The sequence below is a fragment of the Prionailurus bengalensis genome, chromosome B1 (genome assembly GCF_016509475.1).
Source record: "Prionailurus bengalensis isolate Pbe53 chromosome B1, Fcat_Pben_1.1_paternal_pri, whole genome shotgun sequence".
NCBI classification, from domain to species: domain Eukaryota; kingdom Metazoa; phylum Chordata; class Mammalia; order Carnivora; family Felidae; genus Prionailurus; species Prionailurus bengalensis.
Window position 1 is genome coordinate 134,610,620 of NC_057344.1, and position 19,216 is coordinate 134,629,835.

The window sequence follows — 19,216 nt, forward strand, 5'->3', positions numbered from 1 at the left end:
CTTCTTTGAGTTTTATTTTAAGTTACAGTACAGTATAGCTACACGTGATGGGAAGAGTAATCTAGCTTTCTGAAGAAACTGTTTCACAGAACTATATTTTAACATTATGCTTTTAACTTTTATTGAGAATGAATAGTAAAAAATAAAATAACCACATGAAAGTCTGCTGGAAAAAAAAGCTTCATTGATCTCTACACTAGGTAAAGTTTCTCTGCTAAATGCTCTCTTGGCACCTTGGAACTCCTTCCTAATGTTTATCATACTTACAATGAAACATTTATTTGCTTAGTTCAATATTTCAATATTTGTCTCCCCTGATAAAGTGTAAGTCTCATGAGGGTAGAGTGTCTGTGTCTTGCACACCACAGGCATTCAATAAATATTTGTTGAGGGGTGCCTGGATGGCTCAGTAGGTTACGTGTCTGACCTCAGCTCAGGTCATGATCTCACGTTCGTGAGTTTGACAGCTCAGAGTCTGGAGTCTGCTTTGGATTCTGTGTCCGTCTCTCTCTGACCCTCCCCTGCTCATTCTCTATCTCTGTCTCTCAGAAGTAAATAAACATAAAAAAAAATAAATAAATATTTGTTGAACAAATGAGTGAATTTTCTATAAAATATCTATTGAAAAGAAAATTAAGATGTGAATCCCTTAGAGCTTTAAATATTTAGAGGAAAAATAAGCTTCTTCTGAATCATATGCTTCTTTTGCTAAAACATGGTGAGTAAAAGAACCCAATGTTTGTTTTGTTTTGTTTGATTTGGTTTGGTTTTGGGTACTTGAAACTCAGAAGTATGCTACAACATTTTCAAATGCAATCATCTTCCTTTGCCTAAGATGACTAGACTACAATTAGATTATAAGGCTCTTTTGGGCAGTGATGGTGTTTTCTATCTGTTGTGTTTGTTCTATCTGTTGAAAATATTACTTATATACGTACATATTTATATATATATACATATATATACACACACACATACACTATATACATACAAAGTATTTAGTGAATATAAGAAACCATAGTCAAAATAACTCAAAATGTACAAAATGTAAGAAATTTTTATGTCACAACACACTGTACAAAATGTTTTTTCTATTTTATCATAATTGTCTGAAATTATGCCTAAAATTCACTATCTAAACTTGTTTCTCAGCTAATATTTAATTATTCTTTTACATATTTCTCAGTATCTTTGGGATGAAGGTAACTTGCACATAATTAGCACTTCAATGTTTTTGAAAAATACCATTAATAATGACACCTAGGTGTGCCTGGGTGGCTCAGTTGGTTAAGCATTGACTCTTGATTTCAGCTAAGGTCATAATATGACCGTTTGTGAGCTCCAGCCCCTCCTCTGGCTCTGTGCTCTCTCTCCCTCTCTCTTTCTCCCTCCTCCTCCCCAAGTCATGCACACACACACACACACACACACACACACACACACTCTCTCTCTCTCTCTCAAAATAAATGAATAAACTTAAAAAAGAAATAATGACACCTAAAATTCACATTTAAGTGCCTAATAGGTACCAGGCAATATGCTAATTCTTTACATGTATTATCTCATTTAATTTTCAAAATCTGTAAGATAGGCACTCCTATGTTCACCATTTGATATATGAGTATAGTGAGGCTTACCACGTTAAGTGATTTACTCAAGGTACACGGTGTTAAGCGGCAGAAACAGAGTCTGAGCCTAGACTTTGGAGCCATTCCCACTGTCCGGCATGTACTATATGTGTTTCTGTGTTTCTTTCTTTCTTTCTTTCTTTCTTTCTTTCTTTCTTTCTTTCTTTCTTTCTTTCTTTCTTTCTTCCTTCCTTCCTTCCTTCCTTCCTTCCTTCCTTCCTTTCTTTCTTGCATGTACTATATGTGTTTCTTTCTTTCTTTCTTTCTTTCTTTCTTTCTTTCTTTCTTTCTTTCTTTCTTTCTTTCTCCTTCCTTCCTTCCTTCCTTCCTTCCTTCCTTCCTTCCTTCTCTGTTTCTTTCTCTCTCTTCCTTCCTTTCTTTCTTCCTCTCTCTCTTTCTTCCTTCCTTTCTTCTTTTTTTTTTTTTAAATTAAGTTTATTTATTTTGAGAGACAGAGAAAGAGAGGGTAGGCAGAGAGAGAATCCCAAGCAGGCTCTGCAGCATTAGCACAGAGCCTGACGTGGGGCCTGAACCCACAAACTGTGAGATCATGACCTGAGCCAAAATCAAGAGCCAGATGCTTACCCAACTGAGCCACCCAGGTGCCCCTAGTATGTGTGCTTCTTTCACAAACGCTGCCTCACCACTTGAGCCTCCTAGCAACTCTGTGCAAGGTAGACAAGGAGAGCCAAGATCACTGTCTCCTTAAAGAAAGAAAAACCACCATGGCTCAAACTCAAGTCATCCAATCTTCATTAAGTGCCCTTTCTCCTGCAACTTGCTAATGGCAGAAATTAAGAGACAAAATGACAAGGTCTTGTTTTTAAATTTCTAATGTTTTTGTCTTTTTACTTTATATAATCTTGTTCAGGGTGGGACTTCATAGATAACTATTATACAATTATATGAATTAGACAACGATAAAGATTTTTATTTCTGATTTGGCCTAAGACATTTACTTAAGTGACATCAATTTTGCACAACAAATCCAAATTTTTATGCATATATTACTAAAGATGAATGAGATAGGAAACCTTGGAAGTGATGAATAAAAGGTTACACTAATGCATAATATTAAAACAAACTAGAACTACATACATCAAATTTTCAGAAAGGAAATAAGGAACTTAAATCCAATGTATGAGGCCATGATAGTGAAGTTCTTGTGAAAAGTGGAACAGAACACACAGCTAAGAAACATCTACAGCATTACCTTTGGGTATCTTTTCTTTTGGCTGAGAGATAACAAGTGTCACATCTTCAGGTGCATTTTGCAAAATTTCAATTGCAGCATGATGGCTGACCCCCTCCAGACTCACACTATTCACAGATATCAAACGGTCTCCTGTAAAAATAGACAATCCAATATTTTCAAAACTAAAGAGAAATTCATGCTAAGTCTTAGAAATGTCGCTGCCCCCTTCTTTATTTTTGTTTTGCCTGAGTTCCACTTTCGTCATCTGTGCAAATTCATGCCTGTCAGTTAAGTACATAAGAAATTATCTAATATGTAAAGTACCTGGCTTTAAGCATCCATCCAAGTCAGCTGGTCCTCCAGGGGTAATTGAACTAATAAATACACCTAGATCCAGTCTTCCCATCTTCTCCCCACCAATAATTTGAAATCCTGTGAAATAGCACATTGAAAAAAGAGTTTCACGATATTGGTGTTTTCAGTGATTAATAATCAGTCTGTCCAATACACAGAAATGTAGAGATTCTCATATCAAATATAATAAATAGGTAACACATGTGAAACAGGACTGTTAAGTTTGGTGGAAGATTTGCTTGTGAACATTTCATCTTTCACATTTCCTGACCAGGTGGGTGGGGTGGAGGGGCTGTGGGTAGACAACCGGTGCTCAGTGACAGTGCTTTGCTATATAGATAGACCTTTTCTCTTTGATTCTTACAAACCTTTAAGAATCTTACAGTGACTTACCTAAGCCATACTTTGCATCTTTTTTCAGGTTCACCAAGGTGATCTCCCTTTCTGGTGAAGATACCATGCTCCATCTTTTGTGTAGAACATCTATTGGAAAAGTATAGTGTTAAGATAAACATAACATGCTCAGGCACTAAGACTGTCTGCTTGTTCCAACTTAAATGTTAACATTTAACAGATTTAATAGATTACTTGGTCACTTTAATATTGTATTTCAGGTACGATTTGATATTTTGATCTTCTTCTATTTTGATATGATTTATAGTTTACGAAAGGACTGATACTATCACCATATGGTTCAATATGTGATTAGCCTGCCACTGATATCACATTTATTCCTCATAAATGATTGCCTGTGAAATAAGTATATTACAGTTACAAATGAGTAAATAAATCTCAAGGGTTTAAATGATTTGAACAGGTTTACTCAGCTAGTACAGGAGAGAGCTGAACCTTAAACTTAGGTTTTCTGACACTGTTCCTGTTATATCACAGTTGACTTTCTGCATTTGACAGTGCTCACTATGGTAAGGATTTTCAACTAATAAGTGGTTCACATTTTTATTTATAATGAATAAAATATTCATGGTAAGTTGTATGGTAAAGCAGCAACAAGAAGAAAATGGATTTACTTCTTTTTTAAAGCTTATTTATTTTTGAGAGACAGAATGAGAGAATGAGCAGAGGAGGGGCAGAGAGAGAGTGGAACAGAGGATCCGAAGTGGGCTCTTCTAGGAGAGGAGAGAGCCTGACCACAGCAGAGAGCCTGATGTGGGGCTCAAACTCATGAACCGTGAGATCATGACTTGAGCTGAAGTCAGAAGCTTAACCAACTGAGTCACCCAGGCACCCTTGGATTTACTTTTTAAAATCCTGTTAATAATGACTTGGCTAGCACATTTACGTTCTCAAAGGATTTTCATTTATTTCTTATTTGTGAAGCAATCTCATGAATTGAATTAGGTAAAGAAATTTTAAATCATTGTTTTGCAGATGAGGAATAGTTCATGACTTGATCAACATTACAAGTTAATATTACTCTCAGCAAAATGCCTTCAGTCAGTACTTGATAAATGCTGGTTAAATAAATTGAGGGAATGTTAGCATCAGAACTAGAATTTACTTTTTCTTACTTCCAATGAGGGCTTTATTTACTTATTTTTTTGAGTAGGTTGATCATTCACAAATATCACCTAAATTAAGCCAATAAACATGCTACTTAATTGTCTGTTAATAAAATTACCTCATTTACTTAACAGTCTGAACATTTGAAATTGCGCGCATGCTAGGGGCGCCTGGGTGGCGCAGTCGGTTAAGCGTCTGACTTCAGCCAGGTCACGATCTCGCGGTCTGTGAGTTCGAGCCCCGCATCAGGCTCTGGGCTGATGGCTCGGAGCCTGGAGCCTGTTTCTGATTCTGTGTCTCCCTCTCTCTCTGCCCCTCCCCCGTTCATGCTCTGTCTCTCTCTGTCCCAAAAATAAATAAACGTTGAAAAAAAAATTAAAAAAAAAAAGAAATAAGGCACTTTAATATCATAAGGAATAACAGCAATCATTTGCTCTCTGGAGTAAATTAACTTTATCCCTTAAACACCAAGCATTGATGTAAGTTTGCTAGCGCTCTGTAGTATGCAAGTTCCTATTTCACTGTTTCTTTTTGACTAAAACTTAGTTATAGTCAATAAGAGTAGTAATTCAGTATTTCTAATTAATTTATAAGATTCCAAAAAAAAAATTCCTTTGACAATGGTGTGAAGAGCCTTTATATTAGGTGTGTATATAAACATATGTGTAAGATATAAAGATATATGTATATTTATATATATACACATACATATATAAGCATAAAGTACATGAATTAGTTAATGCCTAGCTTAATATGATCATCTAAGTACCCAAAATACTTTTATCCTAAAATAGACAAGTATCCTAATTTTCAGCTAGAGCCAAATACAAACCACAACAGAACAAAATCCATAAAATAAAATAAACATGAGAATAAGGTCAGGTTAGGTATTAAATGTAAACTTTTGTCACCATTGTAAAGACAAAGTCCATTTACTTTATGTAAATTGTTTTTGCATTCAATTATAAAACCGATCAATATTCTTAATGTTCCTAAGGGTATCTGTTAGAAGACAAACGTATTGATTCAAAGAATAAAAGTGCCATTTTCTTTTCCAATGTATGTACTAACAAGATAGGTTATTTATATTATTTATTTGACTAATAAGTGTGTGTGTGTGTGTGTGTGTGTGTGTGTGTGTGTGTGTAAAGATATTTCCCAGGTAAACATTAATAGAATCCACACACACACACAAAATAAATGCACATTATTGTTTTACATATTTATATCCCTAACTAGAAGAAACAGATTAAGCTCTCTGTATTCAAAGATTCACCAGTGGGATGTGAGTAATCATTCATTTGATTATTTCATCCTTAAAATGTTGACTGAACAACTTTCCTGTCAAAGTCTCTCACTAGGCAATTTGGGAAAATAAAACAAGATTTTATTTATGAAAGCTGCTGCATAGTAACTGTGAGCTGAATCAGATCAGGCTGTAAGAGCAAAGATCTAGCCTAACTGACACATAGAAATGTCAACACTGTCAGTGAAATAGCTGCATTACAAAGGCATGAATCAAACTTCTAAGAGAGGAGAGGCTTCTTCCTGCCAGAAATAAAGACGACTTCAAGGAAATAGGGTAGGATTTTAATAAGTAGATTATGGAGCTGGTTATATAGCAACACAAGGAATTAGCAAAAGCTAAGATGGAAAGAAGGCAGAAAGGGTCCTGGAGAAATGTCATTGATCAGTCTGCCTAGAGTACAAGATTTGAGTAGGGTGGAGATAAGTATTTTTTTGGAAAGGGAAGCTTTGCTAGCCCACTCTTTTTTAGCAGGGATGTCCTTCATCTGGCCCCTCATCCCCCCCCACTGATATAAAATAACTTACTAATGTGAGGAACAGAAAGAAGGAAGGATGGTGTGCATGTTACTAGACAATACCGTGAACATGCCCAGTTTCTATTTGTATTCTACATGCCTTCTATTCATATAGATGCTCAAATACTTTTCCACTGGTTTAACAAAAAAGATGGAAGAGGAAGTATCTGAAATATATAGTACATGACAACTCAAGTTAACTGAAAAGATATTTACAGAGTTCAATGAGGACTGAATAGAATTTATGAGTTTGAAAGTAAGGCAGCTAGATATTTCAAGACATTTCTACTTCTTTTTTTATTTGAGAGAGAGAGCAAATGGGATAGAAGGGCAGAGGGAAAGAGGGAATCTTAAGCAGCCTCACAGAGCTCCATGTGGGGCTTGATTCCAGGATCTTGGGATCATGACCTGAGCTGAAATCAAGAGTTGGATGCTCAATTGACTGAGCCAGGCAGGCATCCCACAAGTACGAAGACATTTCTTGGTTATTGGTATTATTATATAAAACAAGCTTTAATATTGGAGAAATACATATTTTTAAGTCCTTAAAATAATTTTCTTTTCCCATTAGTATACTCTATGACCACAGCAAATTCTACAAATATTTTAAAGTTAAAAAGAGGCTCAACTCAAAATTTCCACTTCCTTAAATAATGGATGCTTGTGTCATTCCCAATGTTTACCTGGGAAATTTCTTTAGAATGATTGATAAATGTAAAATTTAGGAAGAAAAATGTATACCTTCTCTCCATCGTATCTGTTCCACTGCTGCCTTTCTCATCTCTCTTAAGGTTCACGTGGACATAGTCCCCTCAAATAACTTTACATATTAACGATAGATATATCTATGAGTAAACGAAATTTCCCAGGACAAGCATATTTCTGATAAGGCCAAGGTCACATAATCAATCTAAGTATGAGCCAACAAACTTTTTTTTTGGAAGAAAAACTGATTTTGTTGGTTATAGATAAAGACCCTTGTCAAATATCAAGCAGTTCCATGCCACTGATTCTGTGAGGAACTGGACTGTATGTAGAGGAGACTCTGGATAAATCCATCACTCACTCTAGAGAAAAAGATGCATTTCAAATCCTGGGGATGATGAATCTGTAGCACATTATTGGTATACAAACAAAGACAGGTATTTTTCATTATTATCCTACCTAATATACTAACTGCCTCAGTGGTAGGGTAAGGAGGATAATAATGGCAATTTTGGTGTTTTATTTCTGTAAATTTGGGGCCATATAACATCTCTGGGACTTATTCAACTCAGCCCACAGGATGTAAAGGCTTGGTTTGAATATACTATAAAGTTCCTTTCAGTCTCAATTTAGTTGACTTTATTTTTTTCTTCTGGTTAATTCCTGTTATCTGTTGAATTCTTTTGTGAGCACTTTGGGCTTCAATTTTATTATAATTTTCAACTTTGTATGTATTCTAATTAAGACTTAGGTAGAAAAATCTAGCATTAGCATTACATTCTTCCTTGACATCTGACTAAACAAAGTGGGTTTTAAATGTTTTTTTTTTTTTTCAACGTTTATTTATTTTTGGGACAGAGAGAGACAGAGCATGAACGGGGGAGGGGCAGAGAGAGAGGGAGACACAGAATCGGAAACAGGCTCCAGGCTCTGAGCCATCAGCCCAGAGCCCGACGCGGGGCTCGAACTCACAGACCGCGAGATCGTGACCTGGCTGAAGTCGGACGCTTAACCGACTGCGCCACCCAGGCGCCCCAAGGGTTTTAAAATCTGTTTGTATAACATTTTATTCCTTGGAATTGAGATTGATTAGAAGGGCAATAATCAGTCCTAATATTGGGTTAAAAAGCTTATTTCAGTGTCTGTACCAAGTTACTCTGCACTTGAATGACCTACTTTACCTGAATTTTTTGTTTTTTTGCATTTATTTGAGAGAGCGAGAGAGAGAGAGAGAGAGAGAGAGAGAGAGAGAGAGAGAGAGTGTGTGTGTGTGTGTGTGTGTGTGTGTGTGAGGAGCAAGTGGGGGAGGGGCAGAGGAAGAGGGAGAAAGAATCTTAAGCAAGCTCCCCGCCCAGCTCCACCCCCATGCAGGACTCCAAATGAGATCATGACTGGAGATGAAATCAAGAGTCAGATGCTTAACCGACTAAGTCACCCAGGTACCCTTTGCATGTTGTTTGTAAGAGTCCAGTGTTTGACCCCATTTTTGTGGTTTGGATAGGAAGGAAGGTAACCGTTAAAAGTTGCTTTTCAATTATATGGGAATTCTGACTTATAGTAAAACAAGAAACACTGAAAACCAATTTTACATAATTCTTGCATCAGTTCTATATTTTCTTGTTTGGTTTTTACTCTCTTGGGAAGAAATAGAAGAAGTCTGTGTTTTCAAAGATTAACTTTTTTTTTTCCTGAAATCACAATTAATCAGAGGATTGTAATCCTTCCCATATATCTGTTTTATATGATTCGAAGGCTCATGCCTTTTTCCTTTATCTTCTTTTTCAAGTTTCAGATTCTTTAAGGGTCTCTGAACATCATAAGAGGTTAAGATTGAATTTTATTTGTTGGTCTTTGTATTAAATGATGAATAGTTCAATATTAACTGATGCTCATTTCTAATTGTCTTCTAATAATCCTGACTAGCAAAGAAGAATACTGAAATGACAATGAGAAGTCCTCTATCTGATTCATGGACAAGTAATTTAAAATTCTTGGGACTCAGTTACCTTATTTGGAAAAATGTGTTTGCCATGCTCTGTTGAGTGAAAACTTGATTCTCAACAGAGCACTAATTCAGGGCTATGTGGGCGGATTCAAAGAGAATTTTGAAGAAAATAAGCCTTGTCTGCAAGGCAACTGGTGCACACCTCCTCAGGAAGGTGGGTTGGTCATCTTCCTCATGAAGGAGCTGCCTTCATCAGTGAGCGGCACTAACCTCAGAGGATGAGGGTTCTGAAGGTTTAAGTAGAGCAATTACCCTGTACATGTTGTTCATTTGGTGTCCAGTGTAAATTCATATTCTTTTCCATCAGAACATAGGCTAAAACATTTTAGGTTCTCATCTTCTAATATATTATTACCCAGCTTCTATCAAACCTTTACTTAGAGAAATAATGCCTACAGATGATTAGGCATTAGAGACATTCTAAAGAGTATAGTATGGGCTCTGGAAACACACTTCTTGTGTTCAAATCATGGCTCCAGCACTTGCTAGTTCTGTAAACTTCTGCACAACTCAACCTCTGTATGCTTTGGTTTCTCATTTGTGAAAAGAAAATAACATTAGCACCTGCCTCACAGGATTGTTGTGGGGATTAAATGAGGGATTAAACACTAAGTGCTTAGAACAGTATCTGGCACATGTAAGCACTCAATAACTATTAATCAAAATTTTTACCATTATGGAGATGTTAAAACTGAGTTATTTCAGGTACAGAAATATTGTAAATTCAGTCCATGCGAGACATTTAATCATCACAGAGCTACATATCAGGGTTTTAGTAACTTAAGCCAAAGTATAAATTCACTGTTTTTTTCTTTAATGATACAGCCTCAGATTTTTTTGAGTATTTATACATTAAAAAAATGAGATAAAAAAATCTTTCATTTGCTATGAGTATTTAAGATATTGTGTGTATTTTTACCCTTTGACTCAACTTTACTTCTGAGAAAAGTTTTCCTGTGTTGAAGAATTGCTGTGGGTATGTCTATTAAAAAATGATAATTATACAAAATGGTACTTGGTTCCTGACAGTTTTAACCTACAAAAACTGCAGTTTCATAGGTTCAATCTACTCTCATACCTTCATTTTTGCCTTGGCTCTCAGGAAAATTAGAACTAAACTTAAGGGTAAGACTGAAACATTTTTGGAGAAAAGTTGTATATACACAATAATAAAATATTGTACTCATGAAAGTTGTTAAAAGGATCAAGTAAGATAATGTAGATGAAGGCATTTTATAATCTAAACTAAAAAATTTGAATCCACGGGCTCAGGTCACTACACAAAATTTCTTCCTACAACTTTGTTACTTCTTAGACTCCTTCTAAACCATAAATCTCAACACTTAATGTCTTCAAATTCTTTCCATAATATTTAGGATAAGACTCGGAGGTAGTCCCTATTTAGTTCTCAAGCATCACACTGGCCCCATGTGCCTCCATCCTGAGACCCTTGCAGTTACCTAAGTCTGTCATCCTCTCACTTGTCTCCTTGTCTGATCACACTATGACCTTGGTCTGGAATGCTTATCCACTTGCCTGCCTGGATAATTTCTCCTTTTATCTTCAGATCCAGCTCAAGCATCCTCAGTTGAAATAACTGCCTCAGTTAAAACTCTTTAATCAAAATTACCTTTCACCTGAACTACTATCTTAGCTTCCCAATTAGTGTCTGTATTTATAGTTTGACATTTCTCTAGTTCATCAATATTAGTCTAAATCACGGTCCCATCACATCACCATGGTGCTGAAAAATACAGCTGTCCTTTGACTCCAAGATAAGGCCTAAAATCCTCAGCATGGAGTTGAAGTCTCTTCAATATTACGTCCAGGATGATCTCATTAGGTACAAGAGAAAAGATACGATGGAAATGAGGGGAAAAACATTTTATAAACCTACCATTTTCTTTTAAGGGTACTTGGGATGAAGAATTTCCAGAACTATGCAAAGTCATTCCTGTGGCATAAATTAAATTATTAGACAGTTTATAAAGTGGTCAGATACTATAGTAGTAATTTCTGATAAATTCGTAAAAATCAATAAAACATTAAGGCGGAAACATTTTTTAAATTTACACTCAGAAAAACGTCTTCTGACATGGGCTTATTATTTTTAATATCCAAATTAAGCATATCAGCTTGTTTTGCAGAATAAATTTAAACACAAGTGTATTGTTTCTGATAATGACATTTTGATATGTCAAATATGAAATGATGACACTGAAATGAGTTTTAAAAGCATTTGGTCAAATGTTAAAAGAAAATTCAGTAATCAGAATGAATAATCTTAATCAAAAAACAAATTCAGAAAAATATTTACTATTCTACATCTGATATGTGATGAATTTTTATGTAGAATTTTTATTTAGAATCTATAAGAGATCCCATTATAAATGAATATCCTTTGAAAAGCATTTTTGAAAGACTGAATTAGTGTCTTCTTAGGCTATTTTCAACATATTGAGTGACCTATAGGGTGAAATCTTGCCTTTAATCTAAAGTTTTTCACCAATTCAATTTAAATTGATGATAGTATCATCTCTGAAAGCTGTGGAAACCTACATCAATACAGTAATGTTACTTTCCGGAAATATCAACTGTCAACTATAGACTAGAGTTCTCTTTTGACTTCATTTACTCCATAGATCTTCAATCCAACTACAAATAAGAAAATATTTTTTAACTTTGTGTAATTAGGGTTAAATGGTCAAACTTTGGTCTAAGTAAGTTAACTAGTATTATTTGGTAAAACAGCAGAAGAGGGTGTCCTTGTTTCTCTTTTTTTTTGTCTCCCCAGCTGTTTCTTATTCTGAGTAGTCGTTCACACTTCTGTGCTTAAATATCTACTCCTCTGAAAGATTGCAGTGCATTTCCCTTTTAAGATGCCTAAAACAACAGGAAACCTGAACTATTTATAAGGTAGTATGCATTTATACACTTCTACATTTAAATAATTAATGTGACCCAGCTAGCTGGGAGAACTGGAAAAAAACTTAAATCAACTAAGAATTTCCACCTACCAACCATAGTATATTTCATAAAATTATCTGGTTTCAGAGACAATTCCACTCATGCTAAGCTGAAAGTACCCTAAAGAAACATTTCTTTAAAAAATATAGTATGAGTGGGGTCCACTTTCACAGGTTTGTAGGGGAGAATCCAAAGGGAGGCTATCCAAAACAAAGCCATGGTACCAGGCTGTGTGGGTTCTCTCAGCAAGACTGTCATGGTTTTTCTCTGCAACCAAGAGAAAGTGAAGTAACAGTCTGTGCCATGAAGTAATCACCTGTTAAATGTTTTTGATTTGACTTGGTGCATTTTTAGGCAGCCTAAAATTTCATATACATGAGCAGTTTTGGCAATTAGGACAAAGAAGCAAAGATATTATCTTGGTAGCTAACATTATTTCGTTCACTTCACTACGAGCATGAGGTACGGGAGAAAGAAGGTAAGCTTGTTTATGCTGACCTATAACATATGCTTGACCAGGGTCTTCAAAGGATGAGGAGTCTGATTCATGTTTCCTCCTTTCAGGACTTCTATTTAAACTTGCAACAGACTTTGAACTAAAGAGGGAAAAGGAAAGTAGGAGGGGGATGTGTCAATGTAAAAAGATATGGTGAAAATAATAAAACATCAAAACAAAAACAAATGTATGAAATGTAGAATTTACAAAGACGTAGTTGGGTAATTATGTTCTTACTTATTAAGTTTTGTGAATCCTGCCAAAGATTCTGTATCAGATCTCGCCATCGGGTGTAATGGTTTTCCTACCAGCTCCGCAATGGTTTGTGGTGGGGATTCCATGTTAACAATGACATTTTTCCGATGAGGATAGAGAGAGGCCTGACTGAGATCGTGGTATGATTTACTCATCCCTCTAGGCTTTTCCTCCCAGGAAGCTTTGTCACTCTTCTCTTTTGCACTGTTTTGCAATGGCTGGTAAAGCGACAGCTCTGAGCAGGATAGCCTCTTCAGAATCTCAGCTTGAACGGACAGAGGTCGAAGGGCAAGTTTGTTCAGGGTGCTGCTGGCCAGACTGCCAGTGCTGATTGCTCGTCCCATATTAAATCCTCTAACGGACTCTGCTTGGAGGTTCAGGCTCCTAAACGAAGCTCTCTCTACAAGGAAATAGGAGGGCTTTACACGATGGAAACACCGAGTACCTTTATGAGAAGAGTTATTTCAATAAATAAAATACAGCATGCAGTTTTTTTTAATTGTTTTGATTGCCAAGGTAAGCAGTGGCTTTCCAATTGTGGCAATCAAGGATTTGAAAAAGGAGTTTAGAAGATCCTGGTTTTCAAACCATCTTTCCATCCCTGTAGCTCTTCCTACTCCATCTAATGAAACTTGTGCATCTAATACTGTCTGGGCTTTGGGCTTGCTGACTCCACATTCCCAATTTTGGGTTTCAGTTAAAAATGACAACAACATTTGGCATGGAAATGTTCAACCCTAGTAGTGTCTCTGCTAAAATATCAGCAAGCCAAGGATGGGGAGAGGGAGAGATGAAGCCTGGACGACTGACATAGTGAGATCATGCCTGAAAAAGAAGCTATGCATAGGAGAATTTTGCTCAGAGAAAAAGTTCTTGGTTATTAGATTTTTAAAAGCTTATGGCAGATTGTGGTGATAGTTGCACAAGTCTGTGAATATACTAAAAACTACTGAATTGTACACTTTAAGTGGGTGAACTATATAGGATGTGAATTATATATACCTCAATAAAATTTTACCACAAAGAAAAAAAAAGCTTTTACAGAAAATTATTTTTTTGTTATTTCATTACTATGCCAATCTCACCTTCCCCACTTCGTTGATTTTTTGTGATTTAAGTGAGGCTCGGGGGGCATGGGAGAATGAGGTATTATTTGCCTTCTTTCTTTTTTGGTTTCTTTTTATTAACATGATGAAGGAGCTGGGGTTCTCTTTATGCTTAAATTCCTTTCACTCCGAAATACACATCTAAAGTCTTGCAGAGGCTAAATTTAGAGATACTTTATAACAAGTGCTTGGTTATTCTATTTTGTGAGAGCCAATGTCATGGCAGTACTTGACCATTTGAGGCTATTAACCAAAGAGCATTGTATCACAGAATTTTATCATCAAAATTCTTTCATGTAAATAAAGGGTCAGGAGCACAAAATTTCAAATGATTTAGTTGTTCATGAACTAGTAATTCACATTACAATGCACCCTGTTTGGTGTCCCCATGGAAAATACCAACCCTGTGTTACACTCTATAAGGACTCTGGTTTGACCACTATGTAAAACAGCTACAACAACTTCCTTTAAAAAAATAATTGTCGGGGCGCCTGGGTGGCGCAGTCGGTTAAGCGTCCGACTTCAGCCAGGTCACGATCTTGCGGTCCGTGAGTTCGAGCCCCGCATCAGGCTCTGGGCTGATGGCTCGGAGCGTGGAGCCTGTTTCCGATTCTGTGTCTCCCTCTCTCTCTGCCCCTCCCCCGTTCATGCTCTGTCTCTCTCTGTCCCAAAAATAAATAAATGTTGAAAAAAAAAAAATAATAATTGTCAAATGTTGCTAACTTAGATCTTTGGACTCTGTTTCATTTATCTTCTAATTCCTAGGAAGATTAATAATTAATATTTCACCTCAGGCATAAACAGATAGAAAAACACTTAAGGTTTTTAATATGCATCAGAATGAAGTTTAGACAATCTCCTTGTCAACAGGAAAATTCACCGTTTTTTCTCTGAAGTAGGAGTGGACACCAAGTTAAAACATGAGAATAAAAATAAGATATTGGTTTACAAATTCCCAGAATGAACTTTTTAGCTTAAAATAACAGTTTTATTAGAGCAAATAATATTATCTATATCTATATCTATACCTATATCTATATCTATATCTATGTCTATATCTATATCTATCTATTATTTTTGCTTTGAGAGCACACTGTAATCAAAGATACAAAGCTGAGTCTTACACAGATTCAACTACCAGGAAATGCTTTTACACCCAACAGATTTCTTCACCCATAAGGAAAATGTACACCAAATTTTGGGAGAAATAGGGACAGTCTGTTTTGTAAACATATCAAAGCTTACGCTATTCAATTCCACTCATAGCCTACTCCTGGGTAGGACTTAAAATACTGTATATATTCATTGGATGGAAGCATAAACTATTCATTTATCTGGTCTGTCCTTAATCCCTTTCACCTAGAAAGGACTCCAATATGGACTTCCAGGATTGGAAAGGACATTGGAATGAGCCTACATCCTAATACTAATGTTTCAGATGTGAACTCACAGGCTTGCTAGTTCTGCACTGATTCTGCAATCCACACTACCTCATCTCTGCTTGTGCTATTGTTTCAGTCCCTTGTACCCTTTTGTACTCCCTTGAACTGTCAACTTAACTGTATGCTCTTCTGGGGAGAGAGACTTCATTTATTTTTGTTATCCCACAGCACCCAGCATGATATCTTACAAGTAGTTAAGTGCTCAATAAATGATTATTAATTTCATTCTATGTATGAAGTTGATTCTATTTGATGAAAACTCATCAAATAGAAATTAAGATATCAGGGTTCCGGCCTCGTTTGGCCTCTATGACGTTAGGTGAGACACTATGCTCTGAACCTGTTTCCTTGTTTGACTTAATGGCCTCTAAGGTTCTAGCACCAACATTCTACGATGCAAAAGAAGTAACATACATTTGTTAGCCCACCAGCCTCCTACAGACAATACCAGTTATTTTCACTTGTTTAGTACTAATAGTTAAGTAGGCGGGTAGTTACTTTTAAGCCATTTTAAGCAAAAAATAATTCTTTTGAAGGTTTAACAAAATCTAGGATAAGATGTAGATAATACTGTTTTAAAGTGCTTTAACATAGGAGTTCAAGGATACACAGCTGCTGTGTTCCTCGGTGCAAACCTGTGAGTTACACAGGGCATTCCTATTTCATGGATGAGGAAAATGAGACTCCAAGAAGTCATTTCCTTTCATAAGGGGTCATTATACTGCTGCTACGATTACTGCTTCCATCAGTGGTAGTAGTGGTAAAACAATGTTGATGATGGTGATGATAACAATAATATTATTCAATACTTACTCTGTCAGGCACCTTTAAGGTGCTTACATGTATGAATTCATTTCATCTTTACAACAACCTCATGATGTAGGTATTACCATTATGATAATCTCTTTACAGACAGGGAACTAAGGCAGAGAGTTTAAGTGCCTGCCCAAGGCTTCAGAGCTTGTAAGTAATGGAGTGACGTTTGTATGCTGGCGGTCTGGCTCCACAGTTCATGCTCTTAACTCCTATACTATATTGTTTTTCAGTATAAGGAATGTGGAGGATGAAGGGCTAACTTTGTAGTTTTGTCTTCAGATTTTTTTCATTACAGCACATTATACCACATCTGTAATGGTGCAACCTTCAACTGTTCAATTTTCGTTTGTATTGAATAGAATATTAGTCCAGGTAGGAAAACTGATAGCTCTAACAAGTTTGATATTTCACTGCACTTGTAAAATATGTAAGAGCATACAATTTTTCTAGCAGAGCAAAGTAGGGAAAGAAAAGGAATAATTAGATTACATTACAGCAGTAATCACCATATTTTAGCATGCATAAAAATCATTACTGAGGAAAGCCTGTTAAAATGCAGATTCCAGAGACCCAACACCCAAATATGATGATTCACCAAGTTTCAGGTAGGTTTTTGGAATCTTCATTTTTAATAAGCATACAGCCCCTACCGTCTTGGCTCTGAAAGGCTGAGAAACATCTATACATAGGCTGCCATCACCCCAGTCTGATCCTATAGGGAACACACTTTTTGTAGGGTTTCAGGATATGAGAAAGTTTGGATACAGGATTTATAGGACTCTCTCTGCCGCACAAGGTCACCAGTGCCATTCCATTAAATTTAAAAATCAAATTCTTCAGAATATTTCACAGAAAACTATAAGAATTTACTATGCACAACTAGGTTTTGTGTAACTTTAATCTGTACATGTGGTCTTACAGAGTAAGCTTTCAATATTTCATTTCTGACAGAGATATTTTTTTGAGAGCTGAACTAGTTCCTTCTGATGGTTCCTTTTCAAAAGGAACTGAAACCACTCTCCTGAGCATTTACACTGTGTATGGTGGTTATTGACCTCAGTCTCTGAAGAAGGACACACTCAAGTAAAACTAACACGTGGGAAATCTGCCACCCTTAACTGTTATGGTATGTCACTTCACTGTCCTGGGTGCATACTCCCCCTGCTCCCTGCCCTGTTTCCCAGGTTTTTTCCCTCACCTGGAAAGCCCTGCCATTTATCTTTAACCTACTTATTTTTGTCCTTCAAATTCCAGTTCCATTGCCACCACTGGAGTATTCTGGCCTCTGACCTCCCTCTGTTCTTACAGTGTAGATCATGTAGTCTGTATGATGTAATCTGTTATTAAAACCTTGACCCTCTATTGTGTACTATTGTTTCGTCTTACCTTGCCAAATAGCACGTAACTTTACTATGCGTAGCGACTGTGACCCAAATGTAATACTTACATCAGTTAGCCTAATGATAAGCACAAAATAAACATTTCAACAGGTACTACCTGACAGTTTTGGGTCACTGTTTTCAAAATGAACATGAAGTTGAAATCTTGGCTTCATCTGTGGCACCTTTATAAACTTGACTTAGTCTAACTTTCATCCTCAAAATGGAAATTCTTTTAAAATTTGTGGCAAAAATCAAGCACATATCCTGATCATCTGACCCAATTTGCTTGTCCTTACCCATATCTTGGGCATCTTGGTTGCTCTGTCTTGCTCGCATCTGCAGCTGGAACTTGTGCTGGGAAGAGCACAAATGCAGCAGGTACTGGCACACCTTACTGTTGTCTGTCTGGAAGGCATGTTTTATTCCATCTGATGTGTTCTGCAAGGTGATTTTCTTTTTCTGCAATGTAATCAGGGGTATTAATAATTAGGATGTTTTCCTATCACCTTATGACTAAATTCTGTAAACAGCAATTAATAAGTAGAGATATTATTTTTATTTCCCACGAGGCAGGAGTATTCCTTGACCTGCCTCTAACATAAATATGGAAAAATATAATCCTGTTATTATTACAGATTCAGGAAATAAATGAAATTAATATTATTTGTCACTTTCAGAAATTGTAGCCTAGATCAGACAGTGTACCGGCTATTGGCAAGGGAAAAATTACCCTTAATGAGATTATTAACATTTTGAGTTTACTACAATGTTGACAAATACCAAAGCTGTTTGAAAAAGACGTCACGGAAATATGTTCTTCTTGGGTAAGAAAATGAATTTCGGCAAAAATTGATTTATTAATATATAAGAGCTGTGATTCTACCAAGAAGAATCTTGGTGGCCTGTAGGCTGGGATGGAAATTGGGAGAAGCTAACATGTAGGAATGGAGAGGCACTGGGTGACATGGCTGCTGGGATGAGAGAGAAAAAAAATCGGTATTTAGAGTTAGAGTGATTCTTGCATTCAAATTCAGGGGAAACAGGAGAACCACCAATTAGTGTTATCTCTCATATATTTCTTGAAAAATGATGTCTCCTGCTTAAGAGGGCATCTGAAATGTTGCAACCTCTGTGGTGAGGCTTGCAGGTGATCCATATATCTTAAAAGATTAATATTCAGCATGCCAGGGATCTAAGAATAATGTCTCTGGAGAATTGCCTATGTCCAGTTAGACTCTATTCTAGCTCTTGGTTGCTTCTACTGTGCAAATTATTTTCCCTATTCATGTCCCTTGTCTTCAAATGGAGAAGCAGGCATGGGAAAGTCAAATTTGGTAAGGCTAACAAATGACACAATAACAGAGTATTACTCAAACTTCAATCATGCAGGTGGCTTCTTCATAATTTCTGGTCTTGTTTATTCATAAATTTTAAAATTGACTTTGCTTATTTACATAAATTCATTTAAGCTTTGTATCACAGCTGTAAATAGAAAACTAGTACCACTTGCCATAAATAGAG

The 19,216-nt window shown here is 36.3% G+C and overlaps 1 protein-coding gene across 13 annotated transcripts in view; it reads right to left on the reverse strand.

Moving 5' to 3' along the window:
* PTPN13 (protein tyrosine phosphatase non-receptor type 13) overlaps window positions 1-19,216 on the reverse strand; it is a 227,929-nt gene that overhangs the window by 47,628 nt on the left and 161,085 nt on the right. For 9 of the 13 annotated variants that reach the window (XM_043572248.1, XM_043572246.1, XM_043572243.1 and 6 more), the window contains 7 exons: window positions 17,992-18,154; window positions 12,932-13,349; window positions 12,697-12,794; window positions 11,129-11,185; window positions 3,571-3,660; window positions 3,148-3,255; window positions 2,842-2,973 (listed from right to left, as the gene is read on the reverse strand). In XM_043572248.1, coding sequence (XP_043428183.1) covers window positions 2,842-2,973; window positions 3,148-3,255; window positions 3,571-3,660; window positions 11,129-11,185; window positions 12,697-12,794; window positions 12,932-13,349; window positions 17,992-18,154 — 1,066 coding nt within the window. The remainder of the gene's footprint in view (window positions 1-2,841; window positions 2,974-3,147; window positions 3,256-3,570; window positions 3,661-11,128; window positions 11,186-12,696; window positions 12,795-12,931; window positions 13,350-17,991; window positions 18,155-19,216) is intronic. The other 4 variants (XM_043572251.1, XM_043572250.1, XM_043572249.1 and 1 more) reach the window with 1 other exon arrangement.